Source organism: Caretta caretta, chromosome 24, assembly GCF_965140235.1.
Source record: "Caretta caretta isolate rCarCar2 chromosome 24, rCarCar1.hap1, whole genome shotgun sequence".
Classification (NCBI taxonomy): domain Eukaryota; kingdom Metazoa; phylum Chordata; order Testudines; family Cheloniidae; genus Caretta; species Caretta caretta.
The window spans coordinates 12,303,901-12,328,869 of NC_134229.1; the positions used below are offsets into that span (position 1 = coordinate 12,303,901).

The window sequence follows — 24,969 nt, forward strand, 5'->3', positions numbered from 1 at the left end:
GCCCTTGTGGAAGTCTTGTGGGGGCTCTGTCCCCAGCTGGCTACAGCAGGAAGCCTCGATGATTGTGGATAAGGACAGAGTTACTTCACAGTAACTTGTGGAGTCCTTGGGCTCACGTTCCCCTCACCCAGCACCCCAGATCTCCTTGGAGTGCCAACACTTTGCGCTGGCCAGGCCAAGAACAGGCCAGTGCTACAATCACATGCAGGCAGCAGGCTCCATCCCAGCAAGCCATGAGTGGAGAAGTATCATGCTGCCTGTGAGATACAGTCAACAGCAGCGGCAGAGTGAACCCATCTCCCACCAGAGAACAGGGATGAGATTCTAGGTCCCCTGCTCAGAGCTTTGCCAGGTGAAACTAACAAGACTGATCGGTTTCTGCCCTGGTTCAGAACCTCTGAGCCACAGAGAAACTGACAACAGACCTGGGAGTTTCACTCTGCTGCTGCTAAGGAAGCTAGAAGCAGGGCAGGGGCATTTCCAACCCAACAGTAGAGCTGAGGGCAGGCTGGCGCAGAGGAGACCTCCCTCCTCCCAGAAGCCATGAGACTGAGGAGATCTTTCCCAGGGAACCCAAGGATGGAAAAGACAGCAAGCAGTCCCCACTCCTGACAGAAGCAGAGCTAAGACAGTGGCCTCCCTGCCAGACAGTCTGCTGTGGCGAGCACAGCATCCAGAGACCACAGTGACAGGCTCTTAGAAGAGCCTCCTCAGGCACCAGGCAGGAGGTCCCTGAGGGAAGGAGAGGAAGAGCCCCTTTTGGATGATGGGGCAGATGCACGCCCAGCAGGGACCAACTGGAAGAAAACTCAGCCTCTTTCCAGCCCTTGGGGCCACACTTAGCATCAGGGCGTTGCCCCCCAGCTGCACTCTCCACCATACTTCCCTGCCTCGTAGGCTTAGACCACTGGGCGAGTGGGTGTCAGGTAAATGGTTCAACCCCAGGAGAGGAGACAAAGGCCATGGAACCATAAAATGGCAGCACCTGCACGGGAGCAGCACAGCCTTAGCGAAGGGCCAGGGGAAATGTTTAGCAGCCTGAAGGGGAGTCACAGAGACAAGCGAGAGGGGCCCTGGCTGAGGGGATCACAGCTAGGAACCCCTTCAAGCCAGAACAAGGGTCACAGGCCAGGATTACAGGGTAGTAAGATCAGCCCAATGAGAAGAAATGTTCCTGCATGTGATGGAGATTCAGGGACTGAAACACAGGGACTGAGTCCCACACAGCAGCTGCAGCTTGCTGGATCATTCTGGGGCCATTCTGCAGCTATGCCAGCAAACATAATCCGGTTAATCAGACCCCAGGCTCCAGTGCATAAGACAGGCTTCAGCAGGGTCAGGAAGAAACCCCTCACTCCATGGGTCAGTTCGTAATGTTTATTATGTTCAACTACCAGGGGCAGGAGATCACAGTGACATTCCACACAGCTGCAGACAGGAAGGCTGCAGCCTCCAGAGGGAAAAGCAGACCACAAGGAATTCCTTTTTCAAAGTGATACCAGATCCTCAATATGCAAACTATGAAAGACACCACTCAAGATCCACTAAATTCAAAGGAATGGCAGATGTACAGGACACACATGTGGATGGCAGCTTGGCCCAACCCGAAAGAAAATCAAGTTTACCTGCAAAGAGTTTTCCTACCGTCCAGAGAAGACTGATGATCCTTGTGGGAGAGTGAATACTCAGAAGATTCACAAGAATTTTCTGCAAAGGAGAAGTGGACAACAGGACAGCATGAGGCCTTCCTGTCCCACAAGCAAAGGAAAGCAGAAGACAGAAGATTCTGAAAGTGAAGTACTGGCTAGGTAAGTGGTGTAGGATGGAGAATTTTGGTTTTGTGGAACATTGGTCCACCTCTGTGGGGAAAGGGGGCTATACAGTTTGCATAGCTTCTACCTCAGTAAAAGAGGAAACAGTCTCCATGGGGACAGGCTGGCTAGAGTGGTCCAGAGATGGTTAAACTAATAGTCAAAAGGAGGGGGGTATCAAAGAGGGAAGATATGAGCACTTGGCACAAAATCAGGATGTTGAGCACAAAATTAATCAAGGACCAAAGAACAGGAAAAGAAGAAACTCTTGAATGGCCTATATACCAGTTCTTGAATTGTCTATAGCCTAGGTAACAAACAAGAGGAATTGGAATCGCTCCTTTATGAGCATAAATTTGATCTAGTTGGTATTACTGAAACCTGGCAGGATAATTTGCACAATTGAAATGTTAAAATCAATGGTTATAAGCTGTTTAGGAAGGATTGAGTGGGCAAAAGGGGAGAGGGAGTGGCACTCTGTTTTAAATTGGCATTACCTTTTTGAGTCACTGACAATTCAGAAGAAAATGATCCTGAACACTTATGGATTAATGTCCTGACAGATAAAGCACAAAAAGTTGGTGTCTGTACAGACCACCACATCACAATAGGGATGACTCCCTCCTTAAGTGCCTATCCCTAATGTGCAGGGGGAAAAAAGATTGTGTGATCATGGGGAACTTCCATTTGAGCAATGTATGCCAGAGGTCTTATGCTGCCAGTACTAAAACATTCTTAGACGACAGTTTCCTAACTCAGGAAGTGTTGCAGCCATCATGGGGGAATTCTTCATTACAGACTGTCCTAACAGATAAAGAGCATGGGCAGCATGTGACTCTTGCCCAAAGCTCCCTGGAAGTGGAGGCAGGGGCCCGCTGGTGCCCGGACTGTGGCCCCACCCCCGATTCCACCCCAAGGCCCTGCCCCCACTCAGCATTCTCCTCTGAAGTGCCCTCTGCCTGCTCCTCTCAGCCCCATCCCCCGAGGCAGAAAGGAGAGAGTGGCAGGTGGGGGGGGCAACACCTTGGGGGAAGAGGTGGAGGGGGGGCAGGAAGAGAAGCAGCATGGGCAAGACCACGGGGGAAGAAGCCGAGCAGGGGCAGGGGGTGCCTTGGGAGAGAGGGAAGGCCATGGCCTGGTCACTGATGCCCACCCCCTTCTTGGGAGCTCCCAGCGGCAGGCCGGTGCGCCTCCAAAGGGGGGGTACACCACATTTGGCATTTCTTGTCCCGTTTGGGGAGGCACAGCCTCCCTGAGCCTCTTATACCCGCCACCCATGATAAAGAGGAAGTAATCACAGAATTAAAAATTAATGGTAGCTTAGGTCCTTGTGATCATGACTTGAACACACTTATAATGTGCAAGTAAAATAAAATCCAGAGAAGTAATATCTATATATTTGGTGTTTTAATAGGGCCAATTTCCTCAAAGCTGAAAACAATTATGAGCAAAATCAGCTAGGAGGAAAAATTGAGCAAGAAAAATTGGGAATCCCTTAAGAACACCTTACTAGATGCCCAAAAAGAAGGTGTTTTTAAAATATACTGGAAACAAAAAGAATCCTGACAATGGTAATGGTCTACTGCTAGATGGAAATAGTAGATCAATAATTATGCAGAAAAGGCAGATGTGTTCAATAAATATTTCTGTTCTGTATTTTTGGGGAAAACAGATAATATAGTCTCATCATATGGTGACAACCCTCTTTCCATCCCACTAATATCTCTGGAGGATATAAAACAGAAGCTACTAAAATCAGACATTTTTAAATCAGCAGGTCCAGATAACTTGCATCCAAGAGTTTTGAAGAGCTGGCTAAGGAGCTCGCTAGACAGTTAATGTTGATTTTCATTAAGTTTTTGAGTATTGAGGAAGTTCCAGAAGAAGAAAGCTAATGTTTTGCCAATTTTTAAAACAGCATAAACTAGATGACTCAGGTAATTATAGACCTGTTAGTCTGACGTTGATCCCAAGATAATGGAGCAGCTGATATGAATCAGGTTAACAAAGAATTAAAAGGGAGGGTAATTAATTAACGCAAATGGAAAATAGATTGTGTCTAACTTGTGGTTTTTTGGTGAGATTACAAGTTTGGTTGATAAAGGTAATATTGTTGACAAAGTATACTTAGACTTCTATAAGACATTTGACTTGGTACAGCAAGATACTTTGATTACAAAATTAGAACAATATAAAATTAACATGGCACAGACTAAATGGATTAAAAACTGGCTTAGTGACAGATCTCAAAAGGTAATTGTGAGCATCAAGCAGGTATGTTTCCAGTGAGGTCCCACAGGGATAGGTTCTTGGCCCTACACTAATTAACATCTATATCAGTGGTCTGAAAAAAACTCAAAATCACTGATAAAGTTTGCAGGTGACACAAATTGAGGGAGTGGTGAATAATGAAAAGTCACAGACAGAGCATGCTGGATTGCTTGGTAACAGGGTGCAAGCAAACAATGTGCATTTTAATACAGCTAAACGTAAGTGTATACATCTAGGAAGGCCGTACCTACATGAAAGGGACAACTCTACCCTGAGAAGCAGTGACTCTGGAAAAGATCTGGAGTCGTGGTGGATAATAAGCTGAACATGAGCTCCCCATGTGATGCTGTGGCCAAAAGGGCTAATGTGATTCTGGAATGCGTAAACAGGGGAATCTCAAGTAGAGATTTTACCTCTCCATTTGGTACTGGTGTGTCCAGTTGTGGAGCCCACAATTCAAGGAGGATGTTGATAAATTGGAGAGGGTTCAGAGAAGAGCCAGGAGAAGGATTAAAGGATGGGAACACCTGCCTGACTGAGACTCCAGCAGCTCAGCCTATTTAGCTAAACAAAGAGAAGGTTAAGGAGTGACTTGATCACAGGCTATGAATACCTACAGCAGGAACAAATATTTAATAGTGGACTTTTCAATCTAGCAGGGAAGGTTATAACCAGTGATGAGCTGCCAAAATCTTAACAACCAGTTCCCTCCTCACCCCACGAGGGGGTCGTGGCCCACCCCCACCCCCTGGGACTCCTGCCCCATCCAACCCCCCGTGTTCCTTGATACCCCCTCCCCCGGGACCCCTGCCCCATCCATCCCCTGTCCCCTGACTGTCCCCAGAACTGGGCAGGAGGGTCTCGTGGGCCACCGTAGTGGGTGTCTCTGTTGTGCTAGGTGCTGTACAAACACATGGTAAGAGGCAGTTCTTGTCCTGCAGAGCTTGCAGTCTAAAGAGACAAAAGGAAGCAATGGTTCAGTAACTCACCCAAATTCACAGGGGAGTGACAGAACCTAGATCTCCTGCCTTCTTGCATAGGGGCCTCTAGAGGCCTATTCTACCAACAAGCTGCTCTGGGTATTTGGTCACTCTAGGTGTGTGAGCACACACTCCCAGACCAGGTTAGGACTGGATTATTTACTGTAACATGTTTCCTTTAATTCCATAGAAGGCCACTGCGCTGAGACCATGAAGGCTGCAGAGTTGGCACGGAAGTGTCAGGAACTGCCCAAGGTAAGGTTAAACATGACCCCTTAACTTTGCCCCCCCCACACAATTATACAGCCTCTGACTACACCATTGCACAGTATCGCTCAGGTCATACAACAGAACAGCAGATCATTATATTCTCCTTAAACACACAAATGGAGCTGCTTGTCACATCCTTCATCAGCAGAAGGATCCAGTTTATCTTTATTGACACAGGTTTTTTTTTCTATGGCAAGTTCTCTTCTCTCTACAGATTGTATGTTAATAATTCAGGCAGCAACCTGGACTATAAAGTTACTGTTCAACCCACAGCACAGCTTTCATGAGTTGCAAGTCTGGAGTGAGGCAGTTAACTTAGCTGGAGCTGGGAGTCTTGGAATTCAATTAGCTTTGGATCAGGCCCTTTTGAGGAGCTAGGCAAACAAACATACTTGCTGTGCAAGCTTGGTTGACCTGTGGTTTCCCAACACTCAGTGCCATGGGCACAGGGGTACAAAGCCCCCTTCTCTTCATCAGGCCTTGTTTTCTGGTTCCACCCCAGGCAGTTTTTCCGGAGCCCAGAAGACTCGGAAGGCTGTAGCTCTCCTGCTCAGATGCCCTGTTCTTGCTCACTCCCACCCACAGAAACTTCCCACTTCGGCATAGCCTCAAATTGAAGCAGTTCAGCCACAAAGGCAAAGTTTTCTGGAGGCGGCAGGTTTGGGTGAAGACCATTCTGCAGCTCCAGGGGCCCTGGCCCCGGTTGTGCTAGGCCTTTCAGCCCAGCCCCTCCTTATCTTTTACCTCAGGTAAAAATCTTTCCCTCCCTCCATCCTGTTGCTTCTCCCTTTACTCTCCTTGCTCCTTACCTCCCAGGACAGACTGGGACCAGTGGTGTTGGCAGCAGGGGATCTGGAACAATTTGTATATGGGGGGTGCTGAGAACCATTGAACCAAACTGTAAACCCTGTCTATGATGGAAACCACTTCAAGCACCCCAGTTCCAGCACCTATGGTTGGCAGCTATAGGAGCCTCCTACAGAGCCAGGCCCAGGCCTCTCCCCTAGCTCCCATGCAGAGCCAGAGACCGCCTCTTCTCTGCCTCACAGACCAGGGAAGAGGAACTGCTGTGGGACCAGTGATCCTTCTCCCCCACCCCACCTCATGGAGAGCAGCTGGGGGATAGGCAGAGAAGTGCCCCAAGAGGGAGGGCAGCTGGAGGTGGTGGAGCAGGCCTCATGTGGGGCAGAAGGGAAAGCACAGGCAGATGGAAGGTCAGCTTGGGCAGTGGAGGATTATCCAATGGCCCATGGCCCCAGAAAAATGGGTGCCCCGGCAGAAATCCACTGTGGGGCAGCGGAAGCCTGGAGCCCTAGCACAAGCCATGGAGCAGCCAGGGGAAGCCCCAGCACCCCAACCCTGGTCCCTGACAGAAGTGCCAGGTGGGAGAAGCCCCAGCACCCAGAAGCCACAGCGCCCCAACCCTGGCTGCACCCTGGGACTGGAGGAGTTCTCACTCCCTGCTGTGACCCTGTTGCCGTGGTGGGAGGACAGAAGCTTTTCCAGTCTTGGGGCCATGAGGGCGGGGCGGGCACGCCAGAAAGGAGCAAACGAGTAGTGAGGCTGCAGTGGCAGGGGTGGAATGGGTAGGACCGTGGGCGAAATGGGGGCAGGGCCGCAGGGGAAAGGGGCAAAACCAGGTAGGGCCATAGGTGCAACAGGGCAGAACGGGGCAGAGCCATGAGCGGGGCCACAGGTGGAAGGGGTGGGGCAGGGCCATGGGTCCAGTGCAGGGGGCGCCCACAGTTGCTCTGGCCCAGGGCCCCAGGAGACCTTAATCTAGAGGTGGGCAAACTATGGCCCGCGGGCCACATCTGGCCCATGGGACCGTCCTACCTGGCCCCTGAGCTCCCAGCTGGGGAGTCCTAGCTCTCGGCCCCTCCCCCGCTGTTCTTCCTGGGGTATGGTAAGGGGGTGGGGAGCCGGAGGTCCCGGACGGCAGTCAGGCGACGGGGAGCGATTGGATAGGGTAGAGGTTCTGGGAGGGGGCAGTCAAGGAGCAGAGGGGGTTGGATAGGTCGGGGGTTCTGAGGGAGGCGGGAAGTGGGAGGGGGTGAATAGGGGGCGAATAGGGGGCAGAGGCCAGGCTGTTTAGGGAGGCACAGCCTTCCCTACCCAGCCCTCCATACAGTTGTGCAACCCCAGTGTGGCCCTCAGGCCAAAAAGTTTGCCCACCTCTGCCTTAATCCACCTTCTGAGAGTGGGGAATGGAGGCAAGCTGCTGTGGAAGAGAGGGGCCACTGTTCTCTGTTCTCACTGTTTGAGAGGATTCAAAGCAAGGATATGAACACTGGACCCTGCAGCTAGCCTGCAATGAAGCATTCCTCTTTGCACCAGGGGCTAAGGCCAGGGAGCAACTCTCGCTCTCCACAGCCCTAGGAAGGGGCCAGTTGCCTGCTGTGGCATGGTGATTTGTAGTAGGATGGGTTCTAATGGTTTCAGCAGTCTCTTGTTATCAGTCGCCAGGACACTGGGGCAGTAACATTGGACTCCCGAGCGTGGTGGTGGGGAGCAGGTATCAGCTGGTTCTAGGCAATCCCTCTCATTCACCCCCCAGCATGTGGGGTGGATTTTGTGGGCAGAGCAGCAGCTGTATTTCGAGTTCTCCCATTTGTGCTGTGTAGAACACGGCAGGTCAAGTCCCAGGAATGCTGTGATCCTGGCTCCTAGCACAGACTGGACAGTTTCTGAGCACAGAGACCTGCCACATCTCACCCCGGCCACCTCCCAGTGAAGGGGCTCAGCTCTGGCTGTGCTGAGAATGGCTGCAGTCTGCATCTGGAAGCCTTTCCGGGCTAAACAGGCTAGTGGTGGGGAGACCTGAGGCAGGCAGGCAGCCCTGGACCACTGGAGTGTTGGCTAATTTTCTAGTTCAGTGATATTTAGATTGTGCATGGCCACCAGCGATTGTTGCTTGGATTCCTTAATCAGCACTCACAGCTGGGAGACAGACAGCGCAGAAAGGCGTGTGCCAGGCAATGGCAGTGTAGGCAAGGGCAGGTGCCTACCCTTGTAAGGAGCAGGTGAAAGGCCAGGCATGGTGATGGAAGTGGAGCATGGGGCAGCCTGGAGTCAGCAGGGGCTGAGTCAGGATTCACAGATGGAGGGGATCCAGCCAACAATGCGAAGTGATGTGCCTCTGACTGACAGAGCAAGGGAGCGGGTTAGAGCATGGCCCTGCACTCCTCAGTCTGCAATCACCCACCATGCTCATGGCTGCCTTTTAAATGCAGTTTCTAGTCCTTGTGGGCCAGATTTCAAAACAGCTCTTCCTCCCACAGCTCCACTGAGGACAATGAAGGGTGGAATCCCTGTTGGTCTCACTGTGCAGGGAAGGATTCCACAGGGGCTGCTGGATTCTGAGCATTTCTGAAAGTCTGCTCTAGTGATTTTGAAGGTAACCTGGAAAATATGAATTGAGTAACCAATCCAGTGGTGTCTGCCTGAGTCTGCAGGCAGCTGGATACAATATTTCTGCAATACATAAGAACTGTCCCATTCATCTCAAAGGGGTATTCACTCTCATATTTAAATTGCCATCTTTGGCTGTTCTACTGTTATAGTGTTGCACCCATCAGCCTACGAGTACATTGCTCATTCTTTCACAGCTAATCATTTTAGCAGAAGCAGCCAGCTACTGTGTATATCTCACAATCTCAAACTGCCTCTCCAGTTGCCAAAAGCCCCGATCACCCTTTCTATGTTGCCACCTCCTCCCCACAGCTTCTTTCATGCCTGTGTGGACAAAACAGTTATGGCTCCTTCAGTACAAACATCTGAGGTAGCTCGAAAGCAGAAGACAAGGGAACAGCACAAAGTAATGACATTAATCTCAAGGCCAATAACACAGAGACCCATGCTGAGCAGATCACTCATTTCAAATGCAGGAAAGCAAAACTAATACACTAGAGCCACCTAGAACCCAGGGCCTTGCCGCACAACAGCTCTAGAACGCAGAGCCTAGCTATGGATTTTCCAGCCTGCCACACTACAGTGCTCTAGAACCCAGGGCCTTGCCACATGATTTGGGCCCAGCTTTCACAATCACTTGGACCTTGGATATAACTGACGCTGGCACAAGAGTGATTGCAGGGTGCTGGGATGTGATCACATCCTCTCCCCAAATGGAACCCACCTCCCCCCGCCCCCATACTTGCACACTCAGGTGCTGGGCCCTTGCCACAGGATGCTGCATTCCAAGGGTTTGATCAAGTTATCAGTTGCCTACTGCACTTAAGCAGAGCTGAAGGACTGGAACATGGCTGGTCATTAGCAATCAATAGGCAGTTAATAGGAGCCCTGAGGCAGGGTGTGCTGGAAAGGAGCGAGCCCAGGAGAATCTGCTGAGGAGGACGGGCCATGGGGCAGTCTTTAACCTGCCTTGGCAGGTTGTTTCTAGACAAGGGCGCAATTAGAGCCCCCCTCCCGCATGGACAGGTGTCACGGAGTGTGGGGGAGTCCAGGCCCTGCACCCCTCTTCCTAAGATTCACCGTGACTCTCAGTCAGCCAGTAAAATGGAAGGTTTATTGGACAATAGGAATACAGTCTAAAACAGAGCTTGTGGGTACCACCAGGACCCCTCAGTCAAGTCCTTCTGGGGGGCAGGGAGCTTAGACCCCAACCTTGGGGTTCCCTGCTTTCCACCACCCAGCACAAAACTGAAACCAAAAACCCTCCAGCAGGCTCTCTCCTCCAGCCTTTGTCCAGTTTCCCCGGGCAGAGGTGTTACCTCCCCCATCCCCCTCCTGGCTCAGGTTACAGGCTCTCAGCTATCCCATCGCCAATGAAACTCCCCTGCCACATTCCCAGGTCAACACCGCTCTCTACTTCATCACAACAGGTCCCAGCCCCAGGGTCCTATGATCATCACAGACACACACTGTACAAGGGGCTGGAAAGCAGCCCCCTCCCCAGCCCATAACAGGACTTGGGGAAAGGAGTAGAGCCTTGGGCAATGGACTGTACTCCCCTCCATTTCCTCCCCTGTCCCCCACCCCGGTGCTGCCCCAAACACTCCGGGGGCTGGCTGTGCCCACACATTCCTGAGGTGCAATATGGGCGAGCTCAATGGCAGCAAGCAGGGAGAAGCAGCCACTCTGATGGCAGCAGCAGCTCCTGCCTGTGGCTCTGGCAGCCAGCCGCACAGACACAGGCTGCTGCTGGCTGTGCTTCCCAGTGGTGTTTACACTTTCACACAGGGGTGGCGGCCAATTAGCTCAGCAAAATGCGGCAACACTGTAAGGGAATCTCAGTGCAGGGCATAGCCACTGCCTGTGCATCCAGCACTGCGTCCTCTCCCTGCACAACTCCTAGCGGGCGTGGAGGAAGCATGTTCCTCCTGGCACAGCCCTGGGCAAGTTTCTGTCCCTCTCCCTGCACGACCCCCAAGGGAGGGGAAAGGAGGCTGGTCCCAGCTCTCTCTGTCTCAGGAATCTCATCCTCACCCCAGATCTCAACAGCCACAGAACCTTTCCAAGACCCTCCAGGGCATGTATTTACAGACAGCAGAGTCCAGCCAGGAAGGGGCTGCACATCCCTGAAATGAGAAAGATTTGCAGGGAATGCTGGTAGCAAGAGTGTGCAATGCAGAGTCCTGCTCATCACCACCCTGTGGCACATGTAGCCGAGGGACGGACAGTAGCAGCTTGGGAGCCAGTGCTATTCCAAGCGCATGTCACCAGGGCAGAGTCTAAAGCAGAGGCATTCACAGTGAGCCCTGGACCAGCTGGACAGCGTGAGGAGTGCCCCTTGCTAGACTCAGGCAGCAGCATTCCAGATTGAGCTACATAGATACAAACCAAAGCATCCAGAGCCATTGAGGCAGAGACAGGGGCAGCGTTGGGGAGGATCCAGCCAAGCTTGGGTCTGTAAGGAAAACATGCACGGTCCAGCCACTCCCATGGCTCTGCTCTCCCACTGCAATTACTGAGCATCACCTGTATCCAGGAGGAAGGACAGGGCTGCAAGTATCTATGGGGAAGGAGCGCAAGCAGCAGGGCAGGGTACAGCTGTCCCTAGTATCTGTGCAGAAGGGGGAATCCCAGGACAGGCAGTGGGGCACACAGGGCTCTCCTGCCCCTTCCATGTCCTGCTCTCTGCATTTGATGGGCCACATGTTACCAGCTAGCTTTGGGACCTGCTGGAGAGACTCTGCTGCAGTCTCTGTGGGGACAAGTCCATGCAGGAATCACTACAGCCAGGCCCCCATGGGCCAGCAGCATGAGTGTATAATAGACCATGAGCAATGAGACACCTACCAAACACGGCACCATGGATCAGACTTTCAGATGCTCTGCACAGACAGACATCTAAACTAGCAGTGTCATTTTTGTGTGGGGTGCAGAGCTCTTCTGAAAGACTGGCCCCACACGCCCCGGAGCATAGCTCAGGAACATGGAACAGTTATTCTCATTTATCAGCAGATCCGAAGATTGGACTGAGAAGCCTTTGTCCCACACCGATTTACACCAGTAGAACCCTATTGAAATCCACAGTTCCTTCTGATTTACCTCAGCATATGTACGAAGAGAATCATGCCCACCCCTCTGCGTTACTTGCATAGTAACAGTCGTACAAACACTGTGCACAACAAAAGGAGCTTTTACACAGTAAGACACTAGGGTGCCCCTGCTGCTGCAGCATTTCTGATTTCTTGCTTGGGCTGTTAAAAGTCTCTGTTAACATGAAGCCAACTGGTGAGGTGGCACTGCTCCGACAGCCTGCAGGTCTCCTCTCCTGAGGTTGTGGCTTTTACGCACTTGCCTTTTCCATGGATGTTTCTTGGCTTGGTGGTCTGACACGTCTCCGGGGCGTGAGGGCCAGAACAGCCTCTGGGCAGCAGGACAGGGTCTAAGCCCCTTTGAAGACTGTGGGATCTCTGCATGGTGATGCCAGAGTTTCTACTTCAGGGCCAATCTCTGATGTGCTTGTTGCCAATGAAGCAGGTGATTTGGTTGGATAGTATCTGGTGTCTCGGGCCATCCTGCCCCTCAGAGTGGGGTCCTAGGGCTGCTCTTTGCTTTACAGGGATCTGTGTGTGTTCAGTGAAATTGTCATGTAGAACCCTAGCAGCCAATGTCATTCAAAGAAAAATGGAAAATAAAAATTATTTTTCCCCTGGGAGCTACAAGAACATATAAATAAGAAACCCTAGAAATAAGGGCTGGAAACCCCTCGGAGCCCACACCCTCTCCTCTGCTCAGGGCATGTTTCCTAGTGATTTGTCACAGCTACATCCTTTAGAAGTCCCATGAAAAGAGGCAGGAGCCCCATTACCTGGAGACTGTCTCCTGCAGGCTCATCCAACAGGGCACAAATCTTAGAAAGTTTGTAGACCTGGCACCAAACAGCCAAATCTCCTGCTGGCTCCCAGGCTAATGGGAGAAGGAGAAACAATTTCAGAACAAAAAATAACCCTGGCCATGGAGAGTCATTCACAGTGAATCCCGGTCACTGGAGAGCAGCGGGTTCCAACAATGAGAGTCGCCATCTAGCAGGTGTGGCAAAATCAGGTTAACCTGAAGGACAGTTCTCTCCAGCAGCTCTGAGTGGTGCCTTGGACCATTCAATCCTGTGCATGGAGCATTCACTGTCAGAGGAGAGGGTCAGAGCCCAGCATGGAGCACTACAGTGTGACTGGGAGGACTGCAAACAGTATGCAAAGCTGCCAAGTCTAGGAGAGGTGAAGAGCAGAACCCACCAGGGACAGCTCTATGCAAATAGTCATTACTACGCTTAGAGAGACAACATGTAGGAGGGAATATCTGGACTAACTTCTGTTGGGGAGAGAGACAAGCTGTCAAACAACACAGAGCTCTTCTTCAGACGGTCGTCTTTACTGTGCTTGTTGTTCAGCTACTTTGCTGAAATACCAGAGAATGGAGAAGTTCCTAAGGCCAGGCTAATGCCAAAGATGGATGACACAGATCACCACAGTTTGGGTGCCATGAGCACAGCTCCATTAGCAGCTGAATGGGCAAACACCCTTTTATATGAATAGATAGGGGCCTGACATCTCAGCTGCTGGCAGTTTCCACCCATCTGTCTGAGGACTTGGCAGGGCAGCAATATATGGATTTATAGACTCTGCTACCAGAAGGGCTACCAATGCCATTTCTTTAACAAGAAACTTCAGCTTAGAAAGTGATGGCTATAATAAGAGAGTTGGGATGAACTTAGAGCTGTCAGGAGCCTATGTCATGGAGTGGCCCTACACTGAAGTCAGAAAGAGTGCTCTTTCCTGTGAAAGGAGGTCTCTCCAGCGGTATGATGGGCCTACGGGAGACGGCACTGAGTCCATGGTGCATGGGAATCCCACAGCATTATTGTTTCTGAAGATGATCAGGTTTTTAGTTTGCACCCAGCTTTTACCCTCAAAAACCAGAGTAAGGGACAATACGGACTTGACATGCAGACATGAAAACACATGGAGAGCAGAAGCAACAGCAAATTCCATTTCAAGAGTTAAGGTCCAAGCCAGTCAACAAGAGTTTTGTCACTGACAACAAAGGGGACAGGTCCATCCCATGAATGTTCAGCAAGCTAACAGCTGGCACAAGAGACCAAAGCATTCATGGTGTGACAAGTCCTGACCCCTGGGTATATACTCAGACAGCTGGCCCAAGCCACTACCCATGCTGTCATGACCACATCACTATTTTTTGGCACTAGGTTCAAGGAGAGCTAGCAAGTATACAACTACCTGAGCAAGGAATCACACCTCCCAGCTGCTGTGTAGATGTATGCAGAATGGCACCACTGTCATTTCAAGCCAATTCTATTAAGCTGGTGTCCAGCCCCATCAGCAAAGGCACTCTCAATTTAGTTTAAACCTGGCTTCTAGTGGTTCCTTAGCAAGTTAAGCTAAACAGATAAGCCAGGTTTAAATGGAATTAATAATGTCCACACAGGGCTTGGCATCAGTTTAATTAACTGGTTTGGAAAGCAATCTCATAAGCAGAATGAAAGGGTGTTGGCTGGAGAAGGATCCATCACGCTGAAAGGGGACACTGCCCAAAGAGAGGAGCAAGGGGAGAATGGGGAGGCATTGACACCTGGGTGGGCGGCAGCCAGAGTTCACTCCTCTCCCTGGTGAGTATTACTGGCCAGCCTCTCACTTTGGCCTCTGCTTCTGCTACGCACTAAGGCCCCGTGCAGTTGGGTTGTGCTCATCAGCTGGTCACACTGGAGAAGCGAGGAGGATTTCAGGGAACAAGCTCAGGAGTTCACAGGGTGGCTGAGGATTGCTGAACAGTCACAACTGCGATGCCTCTCATTCAACTGGACAGATGCTGACTTTCTGCTCCAGGACACAGCTATTGCCCTCTCTCCTCAAGCAAGTCTTTGGCCATTTGTAATACTTTGCAAATCCCTGCAAAGAGGACTCCGAGGGCCCAGAAGTGATGCTCTGCAGCGAACAATTCACAGAGTGATGGACTTGCCACAAGCAACTTTGCCTTCATGTTTTACAATCACAGCACAAGACAAGGCAGTAACAGAATAATGCAGCCACCGAGAACGTCACCATGCCACAGCGAATGCCATTCTGCTGCCGCCACAGAGGTCAGCGCCGCGCTGCTGCAGAAGCAAGATGCCTGGGGTCCCACTGAGCTTCCGGAGTTCAGGCCACTGAACTCAGAATAGTCTCCCTTGTGTATTCAGTCACCCTCCTGTCATAAAAAGCAGTTGCTCAGCGCACACTAGCCGACCTGATCTCAGACAAGGAGTGAGCTGGCGTGGCTGGTTTTATACACGGGTCCCAGTGCCCCTCACCCTGGGAGGCCATGTTGCTGACAGAGCTACATTTTGTGCCTCAGCCTCCCCATCCCTTGTTACTCTATTATTACTATTTGTGTTACCATAGTACACAGGAACCCAGGTGCAAGGCACTGTACGAACACAGAACAGAAAGGTCTCTATGTCTGGTTCCTCTCCCTCGTTACCTGTGGTCTCAAACTCCACTGCATGCCCTTCAGGACAAGCAGTGCCTGTATCTCCTTACATGTTTGTGCAGCACCAAGCATCCATGGGGCCCCAATCCTAACCAGGGCTTCTTGGAACTCCTAAAATATTAATAAATCATTGATAGAAGCAGAAGCTGGAGCGAGTGCCTAGAGCTCTTTGAAATGGGATGGGGAGAAGCAGCAGCCATCTCTCCTGCTCCCCCTCCCAGCAGGAGAGACAGGACAGAGGGGAGCAGAGAGATGGTTCTGCATTCCAAACCCAGGGATGGTCATGTTGGAACAGAGCCCATCCAGGTGAGGGTGGGTCATGTCCACCTTTAGCCTCTTGCCAGTTTGGGTCTTCCTGGGGAGCAACTGAGATGTGCAGAGGATCACCAGAAAGCGAGCCCTACATCCCAGTGTCATTGTGTGACTCCCTCTCCACCTCACTAGGACTCTTGGTTTGTGGACTCCTAACTCAGGGCACAGAAATTAGCAATGGACCAACTGGTTCTAGTTTTGCTAACCAAAATGAGTCAGAGAAGGAACCAATTATCTCAAGAGAACCCTGCTGAGATTTGCTCAGATGGATCAGTTCTTCCATCAAGAGCATTGCCACGGTAGTGAGAACTGGTTCCTTTCTCAAGCCCTTGTGCCAGAGGAGCTCTCTCCACTCCTGTGTATATGTAGAAGGAGGGGGGCCAGACACAGTAATCCTTACAATGGGTGCGATTCTTTAAGCAGGAGGTGTGAGTGAGATCCACTAAGCTAAGACTGCCCTGGACAGAGAGGTGGGTTCTGTGGGGAAGGGAGAAGCAGCACTGCTTTGGAGAAGGAGGCCGTCTGAAGGAGGAGACGAGACTGTAGCTGGTGACCAGGAATTGCTCAGAGATGCAGAAAGAGCCCTGGCCAGCAGTGGAGCTAAGGGCTGTTTGCCTTCATCTCGGTGGAGAGTGATAAAACAAGGGCAGACACACATTCCACGTGGGCCAGCGTGAGAGGAGTAACTTTCCCACTCAGGCTGCACAGACATGGGCACCAGGGCTGAGGGACAGGGAGGGAGTTGCCTTTCCCATGCATTCTGTGTCTAGACAGCAGCCAGGCATTCTCTCTCCTCAAACCTTCTGACTGGAAGGAGACTGGAAAGGCACAAGGGCCAGGCAGGGACTCATTAGTCATTGCTGGCAATTGCAGCTCCCCAGCTTGTCTCGTTTCTTCCTCCAGCTCGTTGCAGACGTGCCCTCCACGTTCCCCAGCACAGCCTCTGAGTCAGTAACGCAGGTTATTCCCAAACCTGAGGATTGTCAGAGTGGAAGCAAAGTTTCAGCCCTGCCTTTGCAGCGCCAGCACTTCCCCTCACTGTCTGAGTACATGGCTGGGAGACTCTGTGTACCCTGATCTCTGTTATTGTTTTCAATCCAGTGTGTCTCATTGATCCTAATGCCTTTTGCCAGATAGCTGAGTTGTCAGTTTCAGCAATCCTGGTTCGCTGCTTGCTCTGCCTGACATTTAATAGACAGCTTCCCTGTTCTGTTGCACTTGTTATTCTCCGAGTCTAATAATTCAAAAAAGCAACCACAGCTGCATTGCCTCTTGGCTAGGCTTCCTGCAACAGAAAGGCCCATTCCCCCTCAGTGAGCCAATCTGAAGCTATCTGAGTGGTTTTAATTTTGTTTCAAGAGATTCACAAAGATTGCACTTTACTTTCCTCCTCCTTTCTCATGCCTATGGTGGAATCAGTTCACCAGGGTTGCCACAACTTCCCCAGCCAACTTCTCCAGTGTGACATGGGCACACGCTGGCAGTGAAACAAGGTTTGTAGCATATGCTAAACCTTAATGATAGCCCTGAAGTCAGGAGTTGCTTTTGCACAAGTATGTGGATGTGCCTCTATCCAAGCCTAAGTAGTATTTGCAAAGGGCACAATGTACATCCTAACGCGACTGCAATGGTTTCTCCAGCTCAAGGACAAGGAGCTCGCAGTCTGGCAAGGATGGGCTAAGAAATGACTATAGGGCTGAGGGACTACACTAAGCACCCCCACCCCTGTGAGAACTGCCCCACAGCCTCACTATGGTACAAATGTGTCCTACTGAAGAAAAATAACTATTGCAAGGATCTCGCGGTCATTTCCGTAGGACAGTTACAGTGCATCAGGTCCACTCAGTACCTGCCTGCCAAAAGCACACAGACCATGGACTGAGGCAGCAGATGGTGGCAAACCCATCTGATCAGAGTATTACTGAGCATGCCGCTACAGATTTGCTTAGGTGGGGCTCAAGGGCTTATATTAACATTAATGAACGCAACCTCCCAGTGAGACAGGTCATTATTATCATCTTCGTTTCAGAGGTGGAGAAATTAAAAGGCAGAGAGGCTGCTGACTAGACCAAGGTCACTCAATACACCTGTGGCACAGCCAATAGAGCCCAGAGCTCCTGACTCCCAGGGCTGCACTCTAATCATTAGACACTGCTCCCTCCCAGAAGCACGAATACCCATTTCAGCATCCTGTGAGGGGATGGCCTCATTCCCTGGGTGTTCACTGGAAACACATGGCACTCACCTAGGACAGGGAAATCTCCTCCCAGCACAGTGCTTCTGCTCAGCATGAAGCGCTCCTAGGGGAAGCCTGGGAATTCGCATGAGGGTCAGGTACTTGGTGAATCTACCTGTCTCTAAAACAATGGACTTTAGGGCACACAGCTAGGAGAGTGTAGGAGGAAGGGCATGGGGGAGAACATTTTCTACTGTGCTGAGAAAGGAAGGATGGCCCAGTGGTTGGAGAACTAGCCTGGGACTTGGGAGATCTCATTTCAAGTCCCTGCTTGGTCACAGACTGCCTGTGACACCTTGGCCCCTTTTACTGTCAGTCCGCCATCTGGGATAACAGCACCCAGAGCTACTAAAGATTGTAAGGTGCTACAATAACAGGTGATATACAGGTACCTTCGGTAGATGAGGTCCCCAGCAGACCAGAGTCCAAAGCTTTGAAGCTTTAGTATTCGGGGGTTCCCCATGTAGCTAGTGTACACTATTTTCAGATAAATAAAAGTTTTTGCTCCTGAACTCACTCACTTTCTCTTTTTTACTGGTGGGGTTCTTGTAGGCACAGAATCATCCTCTCCCCCACCTCGCACGCTCCCAGCCCAAAGACACCAAAATCTGCACAGCACATCAGCTGTGCAAGTGCACACACACAAAGCTACTATGGTGAAGTACCAAGACTTTTCCCAGAGTCCAACAGATCTGCTCCCTGGGCAACAGAACCCTTTGTGAAACCCCACCTCCTGTCTCTCGTTACAATGTTTGAGGTGCTGTGGGATACAATGCAGCCACTTCCCAAGGGGAGGAGACAGGTGGGGAATTTTATACTTGCAGCACCTTAACTCTCCCCTCTGAGGAGGTACCACGTTCCTCAGTCACACCGCCAGAAGGGCTCTATTGGCGAGAGCTGTGCCAGGGACATATTCAGAGGTTGAGGGGTGCATGGGAGGGGGGTTTTAGGACAATCGGTGGCAAAGGACATTTTCCTGGGCCCACATGTCATTGACTGGTGAACAGCACAACATTACAGAATGTCTTCCTGAGGGGGCAGTATTTCTCAGCCAATGCTTTCCTGCATTCATAGTGGGAGTAGACAGTGCTCCAGGTTGGCGCTCACAGATTTTTTGGTTTTATGTTTTTCAGCCAGCATCACCCTTGCTGATATCTCAGCAAAGGGCCAGAGAACAAAGGAAACACTGACACGTCTTCCTGGGGGAAGCTTGCCATATCTTTTTCCATGCTGTACTCTGCCTGGGGGCTACACAGAGAACTTCAACCCACCACTCTCAACCAATACCACATGCATTTTTGTGAGCACTTGGGATTCACTCAAAAGTGTCTCCATGCACACTGACACCCAGTCAATTCACTGAACATAATCAGGCTTAAAAAACAATGAGGGTGATTAGCCATTGGGACACTTTACCAAGGGTTGAGGGTTTTATTGTTTTGTTTTTAAAGACCTGCTCTAGGAATTATTTTGGGAATGTTCTGTGGCCTGTGCTATACAGGAGGTCAGACTAGATGATCACAATGGTCTCTCCTGGCCTTGGAATCTATGGTATTCAGTGGCATTTAGCATGGCCTTTTTAACAGTCAAGAATGTCACGGTGCCAGCCATACCCAGGTGACTCCTCTTTGAGACTTCATGACTGCCCCATGCTCATAATCACTAAGACCATCACCAGCTAGAATGCATGGAGACTGCCTGCCTTTGGGGCTTTTGAATGGGTGTGGTCACATGACACCCTGCATCCAGTAACAGTCTTATCCTCTAGTGTGGGGTGGGGAAGAGGATAGAAACTCTCCTGCTGTGAAGGGCTAGCAGAGCTTCTCCTGTAGCTCAATGGGCAGAGCAGCTCCTACTTTGGGATCCAAGCACCTCCAGTTCATGCCCTAACCAGGACATTTCCTGGTTCCAGTTTCTCATCCTCCCCACATGCTGCAATACTTCATCCATTGTACCAGCCTTTGGTTCCAGCCTATTTTACCCCAGTAAGCATGCATCATGAAACCAGGCAATGAGGAAGTGTAAGGAGAGCAGTCCCACGCCCCTCCATCATTAGCACCTGCAATGCACACTGAGGAAAAGCTCATTCAAGACCTAACTGGGTAAAATACATAGCCACAGTTGCAGAGATGGTCTGAGAAGCCTGCCTGTACTGAACATGGCATTTCTAGATGCGTGGGGTGAGGAGGATGGATGAATGGTCCTCTAATTAGCATGTGAGTACACACAATGCTCTTCTACCTCACACCTCTAATTCTCCTCATGCTCTAATTCCACCACAAGTTGCTGGGCTAGATGCAGGAATTACTGGGAGAAATCTCCAGCCTCTGTTACGTAGGAGGTTAGAGTAGCTAGTAAGAGTCCTTTCTGGTTTTCAAATCTGTGAAACCCTTGTCTTAGCACTGCTGGTCCCTCACCGCCCACCTCAGAATTACTTCCTGCTTCTGATGAGTCTCAGTACGTGTACAGCAACACATAGGTGCATATATAATACTTTAAATATAAAGAGAGGGTGCAACTGACATGACATCAGTGCATGGTCATTTCAGACCCCAAGCCTGGCTACTGAGGTTCAGCCAGCATTTCATTTTGCAGCAAAATAGTTATGAAAAGCAATGCATTGCTTGCCTTTACAAATCCTTATCAAAATTATGTTTGCTTTGTGGTACTTCATTAAAGGTTGTTTTGGCATGCATCACTCTGCCTGTTGTTGTTATACGTAATGGGTAAACACCCTTTGTCTCAAGGGTTATGGGGCTACAGAGCCACTCCATGCTTTCTGCATAATAAACAATCTGTATACAGAGTGCCAGCGGGATTTGAGAGATACTTGAACAATAGGACACTTACAAATATGAACAGGTTTCTCTGGGAGGAACTGGTGGAATTGGCCTGTCTTCTCCAAACCCTGCTGCAGCCTTCTGCTATCTTCCAAGCACTTTAAACCCATCTAATTGCAGCACTGTATGTTCTAGCTTAATGGGAGAGGCAGATGGACTAACAGAGACACAAATGGAAAGCTGGCTAGGAAGATAAATAGGCAGAGAAGAGAAGACAGGCAGCAAGCCTGATAATGTTAAATAAACCTCTCCAAAGTGCTCCTGGAACCAAAAGCCAATCTCAGCCTCAACTCTAGCACTGAAGCCCTGCCTCAAAATGCAGCATGCCACAGCCCTGGCAGGACTGTGGTCACCTTTGGCACCTGGCTATCTTTAGCTGCAAGAGCACAGGCCTGCTGAGATGGTGACATGGCCAATTTGGGGTGCAGTGACTGAGGCCCCCGGCTCCCTATTCTGCACCCAACCCCCCTACCCCAGCATGGTCACCCAGTGGGAGCCATAGAGACACACATCATGGGGAGACTCTGATCCTTGTGGCAGGAGGGGCAGGGGTGCCAGCCTCTCTCGAACATTCCAGGGATGAGGGGGTGTGGAGCCAGCCATCCTTGTTCGCTGAAAAGGTGGCAAATGGACAGCCTGGGGGGGAGGGGGTGACCTTGATACCAGCTGCCCCAGGCTGGAGGGCCCCAGGGGAGACCAGGGGTGGCCCCTCCAGCTCCCCAGCCCAGAGCCGCGCGGCCAGCTCCGCTAGCTCCATCCCCCACCCCCCAGGCAGGGGCCCTGCCCCTCCCTTTCTCACCGCGCCCAGCTGCGCCGCAGGCCGCAGAGCCGCTGGCTGGACGCACCGAGACGCCGCTACACGGCTGTGCCCGGGAGACCCTCCTTAGGGGCGATGGCCCGGCCAGTCCAGCACCCCCCCCCCTTTCGTGACAGCGACTGCAGCCAGCGCCAAGCAGGGCTAGAAGCCGAGCCAGTCTCCAGGACGAGGACGGGACTCCGGAGCCGAACCCGGCACCGAGCCCGAAGAGGGGTGGGCAGGCGGCGGGCTGCGGCTGGGACACCTGCCGCCCTGGGAGCCTGGCTGACCGACATAGCGGCACCGCCCGCCAGCGGCAAGCAGCGCCCAGCGACCCCCTCCCGCCGTGCCCTGGCTCCCAGCCCCCGCGCTGAGCGCCGCAGAGCGGAGGACCCTCGCCTGCACCTGGCTGCACCCTAGGGGCGCGGCGCCCCCAGCCCCAGCGGGCTGGAGGCTGAGCTCGGCCGAACCGAGGTAGCGCTGGGGGGCGGGCGGGCGAGACGCGCCACCCCAGCTGCCAGGCGCCCGGCAGGAGAAGGCGGCCCCCGGCCCCTCTCCCAGCGGCTCGGGCTGCGGCGCTGTCCGTGGTCCGCTCCCTGGGCTGCAGATGCAGCGCCCGGCCTCCGCGAAACAGCGTTTGCGGACAGAGAGCGGCTGGACCCCCCGCCCCGACCCCAGGCGGGCACCCCGCGGCGCCCCACTCACCGTCCTGCGAGAGGGTCCCGCTGCCCGCCGCCAGGCAGCCGAGGAGCAACAGCAGGGTCAGCGCCGGCGGCAGCATGGTGGCTCTAGGGCTGCGGGGATCCTCCACGGCTCAGCCCCGCGGGAAGCGAGCGTCCGGCCCGCGCCCACGGCCACGCGCGACAGCGACAATACCTGCTATTGACTGAAGCCAGGGCGGCTGCTGCAGCAGGGGATTAAATAGAGCACGCGGAACGGACCATTAGGGCTGCGAGCGTAGGGGGACGGGAGAATCTTTCCGAACGTTTTCCCCCTCCACCCTCTTGAAACACGCTCGCTCAGCTCCCCCCCTCACGCATTGCCCCCCCTTGCAGGAGACTTGGTGCGGTCCGCATGCTCCGGTCCCCGCGGAGCGCGCTGCTGCTGCTCGCAGGGCGGGGGCTGGAGCGGCTGCAGGGGGCCCGTGAGCTGGGCCGGAGCTGCGAACCAGCCGCGCCGGGCTCGGACGGTGCAATGCAGCCTTTGGGCGCGGGCGGGTCACTGGCACCTGCCGCCACTGCCTCTGGCGGCTGCTCGGAGGCAGCGGGACCAGCGCTCCCGCGGCGGGCGCACACGCACAGCCCACGTCCCTACAGACCGTGGGAGGCTGCGTCTCCCCGACGCTTTGTATCACGGCTGGGAAAACACGGCAGACGGCAGCCGCCAGCGCCAAGCCAAAACAAGCTACACCCGCTTCCAGAACACACCCAGCCGCGCCTCCGAGATCCGAGCCACCGCGGCGTGATTGTCCCTGCCCCAGGCTCGGGCTAGCCCGGGGTGGCCGGATGGTTTAAGTCATGGTGGGAAAGGGACGTGATTAAACCCATTTCCCCACTCGGGCTGTCACTGATGTCTGGGGAGCTGGGGTCTGTGTGAGGCAGACTGTATCAGTGGTTTATTGGTGAGGAGGGGTCTCGGTAGAGCAGACTGTATCATCCGTGTATTGGTGAGGAGGGGTCTGTGTGGGGCAGGCAGTATTAGAGGCCTATTGATGAGCGGGAGTTTCTGTGGGGCAGGCTGTATCATTGGTGTACTGGTGAGGAAGGGTCTCGGTGGGACACGCTGTGTCAGTGGTTTATTGATGAGGAGGGGACTCTGTGGAGCAGGCTGTATCATACGTGTATTGGTGAGGAGGGGTCTGTGTGGGGCAGGCTGTACCAGCAGTGGATTAGTGAGGAGGAGTCTCTGTGGGGCAGGCTGTATCAGCACTGGTATTGGTGAGGACACTCTTTGTGGGTCAGGTTTTATCTGTGGTGTATTGGAGAGAAGGTATCTCGTTGGGGCAGTCTGTATCACTGACAGCATCTCTGCAGACAGGGTCCATAGCAAATGTCCTGTAATCAGGATCCTTTCTTAAGAAGCTAGTTTTTTGTAAAAAGGGGGTGCTGCTGTGTAAATACAGCTCCAGTGGAGTAGTTATTGTGGGAGAAGTGGGTGTCCCATAGCCCTGAGGGGGGCCAGTGGAACCATCTTTCGTCCTCCCTTCCACTTTTTTTATCCCTGGAAATGTCCCTGGCTTGCACAGGTGTCCCTGTCCTTTCTGTACTACACTAATTGGGACTGGCTAATGATTGCTGGCTGGTCCTGGTTGAGAAGCAGCTGAAGATGTGCAGAGTAATAGCATTAGGGGAGGCTGGGGCATTTCCCACATGGATACTGTGGGAGACATGGGCAATGTGTAGAAAGGAGATGGAGAGTGCTGGTAGCTCTGCTCCTGAAGCCCCATTGTTGACAGCCCAGTTCTCTTCATTTTTTCAGGCAGCTCCAACCACTTTGGCACAGGAGTGAGTGAGGCTGGAATAAGACTCAGTCCTTCTTGGGCCCAAAACAACCAGTCTGTTTGGGATGTCAGCACCATGGAGAACCGAATGAAACACTGGTGTGTGTAGCTGCCAAGTGCATTTCTATCAGCTGTAGGGGAACAAATGTAACTGAGCATGATCAACTGATGTAGCATAGCCCTGAAGGCCTGGGACAAGGGGTCTCAGACTCTCAGTAGATCAAGGTATCATTCTAGAGTGGGGATTGTTGTGAATTGGGACATCTCTGTGAGGCAAGATCTGTCTGGGCCAGGGGGTCTCTGTGAGGCAAGGTGTTTCTGGGGTTGGGGTATCTCTGTAAGGCTGGTTTCAGAGTAGCAGCAGTGTTAGTCTGTATCCACAAAAAGAAAAAGAGGACTTGTGGCACCTTAGAGACTAACAAATTTATTTGAGCATAAGCTTTCGTGAGCTACAGCTCACTTCATTGGATGCATGTTAGTCTCTAAGGTGCCACAAGTCCTCCTTTTCTTTCTGTAAGGCTGGTTCTCTGGGGATCAGGCTGCTTCTGTGAGCTGAGGTCTCTAGGGGTTGGGGCCTTTGTGGGATAGGGCACTTCCAGGAGTCAGGATCATTCTGTGGGTCAGGGTTTCTATTTGATGGGGTGTCTCTGTGAGGTGGGGGTCTGTGAGTCGGGGCGTCAGGAGATGGGATATCTCTGAAGATCTGGGTCTATGAGGCGGGTGTCTGAGAGGCAGCTATCTCTGTGGATCAGGGTCTCAATTAGTTGTGGAGTCTCCAGGAGGTGGGATGTCTTGTTGATCAGGGTCGCAGTGGGATGGAGACATGTCTGGGTGTCATTGAGTTGCGGTGTCCATGAAGCAGGATTCTGTGTGCATCTCTGGCGAGTAGGGGTGTTTCCAGTAGATAGGATGTCTCTATTGGTCAGGTTGTCCATGAGATGGGTGTCTGTGAGGCAGGTGTCCCTGTGGCTTGAAATGTCTCTGTGATTTGGAGGTTGTCTC

At 52.2% G+C, this 24,969-nt stretch overlaps 1 protein-coding gene across 2 annotated transcripts in view; it reads right to left on the reverse strand.

Moving 5' to 3' along the window:
- The window catches only part of CADM3 (cell adhesion molecule 3), a 143,813-nt gene extending 121,382 nt beyond the window's left edge, over positions 1 to 22,431 (reverse strand). The window contains exon 1 of one of the 2 annotated variants that reach the window (XM_048828907.2): positions 22,173 to 22,431. In XM_048828907.2, the coding sequence (XP_048684864.1) occupies positions 22,173 to 22,248 (76 nt within the window). In that variant the 5' untranslated portion in view covers positions 22,249 to 22,431. The remainder of the gene's footprint in view (positions 1 to 22,172) is intronic. The other variant, XM_048828908.2, reaches the window with a different exon arrangement.
- Between the last annotated feature and the right edge of the window lie 2,538 nt (positions 22,432 to 24,969).